This window comes from Etheostoma cragini, chromosome 17, assembly GCF_013103735.1.
Source record: "Etheostoma cragini isolate CJK2018 chromosome 17, CSU_Ecrag_1.0, whole genome shotgun sequence".
NCBI lineage: Eukaryota > Metazoa > Chordata > Actinopteri > Perciformes > Percidae > Etheostoma > Etheostoma cragini.
Genome location: NC_048423.1, coordinates 1835080 through 1836603, shown reverse-complemented (window position 1 = coordinate 1836603; position 1524 = coordinate 1835080). Strand labels below are relative to the sequence as shown.

The following is a 1524-nucleotide window of genomic DNA, read 5'->3' as shown; positions in this document are numbered from 1 at the left end:
TGATTTTTGGAAAAAGGCTGCAATGAAACAAAGAGTGAAAAATTTAAAGGGGTCTGAATACTTTCAGTACCCACTGTATGTCAGAAAAAGCTTCAGAAATGTTGGAAAAAGCGTCAAGAACATCAAAAAAATAGTGGAGAGAAAAAATATCGGTGAAAGCAACAAAAGTGTTGAAAACGACGTGCTTTTCCAATGTTTTTATCACTGTTTCAAATTTATTTATATATGAATCATCCATTAATTTGGTTAAAAGAAATCTATATTTTTGATATAAAACACTTTGAAACAGGTCAGTTTGACCCAAGGATAACATAGGGGGTAAAGCACATCAAACAGTTGCATGGTCGGTTTGTGTCACCTTTTTTTAAACATTTTTGTCACTTTTTTGTTTTCTTTTTTGCCTTTTCCAACATAATTTTCACTAATTTGGACTTTTCCCAGGTTTGTGTCACCTTTTTTTAAACATTTTTGTCACTTTTTTGTTTTCTTTTTTGCCTTTTCCAACATAATTGTCGCTAATTTGGACTTTTCCCAGGTTTGTGTCACCTTTTTTTAAACATTTTTTTTTGTTCTTTGCCTTTTTTGACATTATGGTCTTTAATTTTGACTTTGCCCAGGTTTGTGTCACCTTTTTTAAAACATTTTTGTCACTTTTTTGTTTTGTTTTTTTGCCTTTTTTGACATTGACTTTAATTTTGACTTTTCCCAGGTTTGTATCACCTTTTTTTAAAACATTTTTGTCACTTTTTTGTTTTGTTTTTTGCCTTTTTTGACATTATTATCGCCTTTTCCAACATTTGCTTGTTGACTTGACATTTTTGTTGTGTTTTTTTTATTCTTTTTACAGTTTTTGTCACACCTGTTTGACATTTTTCTCATTTTGTTGTGTCAATTTGTCTCTTACTTGACATTTTTGTAACTTTTTCCCCAATTGTCATTTAGCTTTGAGTATCGCTTTCAATGTTTTTGACACGATCAAACTGTCTGGCTGAAAACGGATTCCGTTTCTGATTCTTTTTCTGTCGATCGACAGCAGATGGAAAGTCAGTCAGCTTGATAGTGAAACTGGATAGGCAAAAAGAAGGACAGATATCTGACCTAGTGGAGTTGCCGTAGTTCTGCCAGGTCCGGTACTCCTCCATGAAGTCTATGTGCTCCAGAGTGATGTTGTAGAAGTCGGTGAAAGGCATGATGGGAGTGGAGGAAACACTGTTGGCTGCATCTGAGGACAGGAAAAGAAGAAAGAAAGTCAAGTGTGATTAAATAATCTGTGTGTCCGTCTGTAAAACTAGTGGAGGTGGCAGTAGGGAAGTCCCCCAACGGTACTGTGTATCTGTGTGTGTGTCTCTCTCTGTGTGCGTGTGTGTGTCTCTCTCTTTCTCTCTCTCTTTCTATCTTTCTCTCCCGACCGATAAAGGATTTTTAAGGTCGATACAATACAAATATTTGGTTATTTAAAATTTGATATTACGATTTATTGGCCAATATATATATATATATATATATATATATATATATATATAT

At 33.9% G+C, this 1524-nt stretch overlaps 1 protein-coding gene across 1 annotated transcript in view; it reads right to left on the bottom strand.

The window, feature by feature from the left end:
- hectd2 (HECT domain containing 2) overlaps positions 1 to 1524 on the bottom strand; it is a 50601-nt gene that overhangs the window by 27899 nt on the left and 21178 nt on the right. The window contains exon 9 of the mRNA XM_034898466.1: positions 1099 to 1236. Within this exon, the coding sequence (XP_034754357.1) occupies positions 1099 to 1236 (138 nt within the window). The remainder of the gene's footprint in view (positions 1 to 1098; positions 1237 to 1524) is intronic.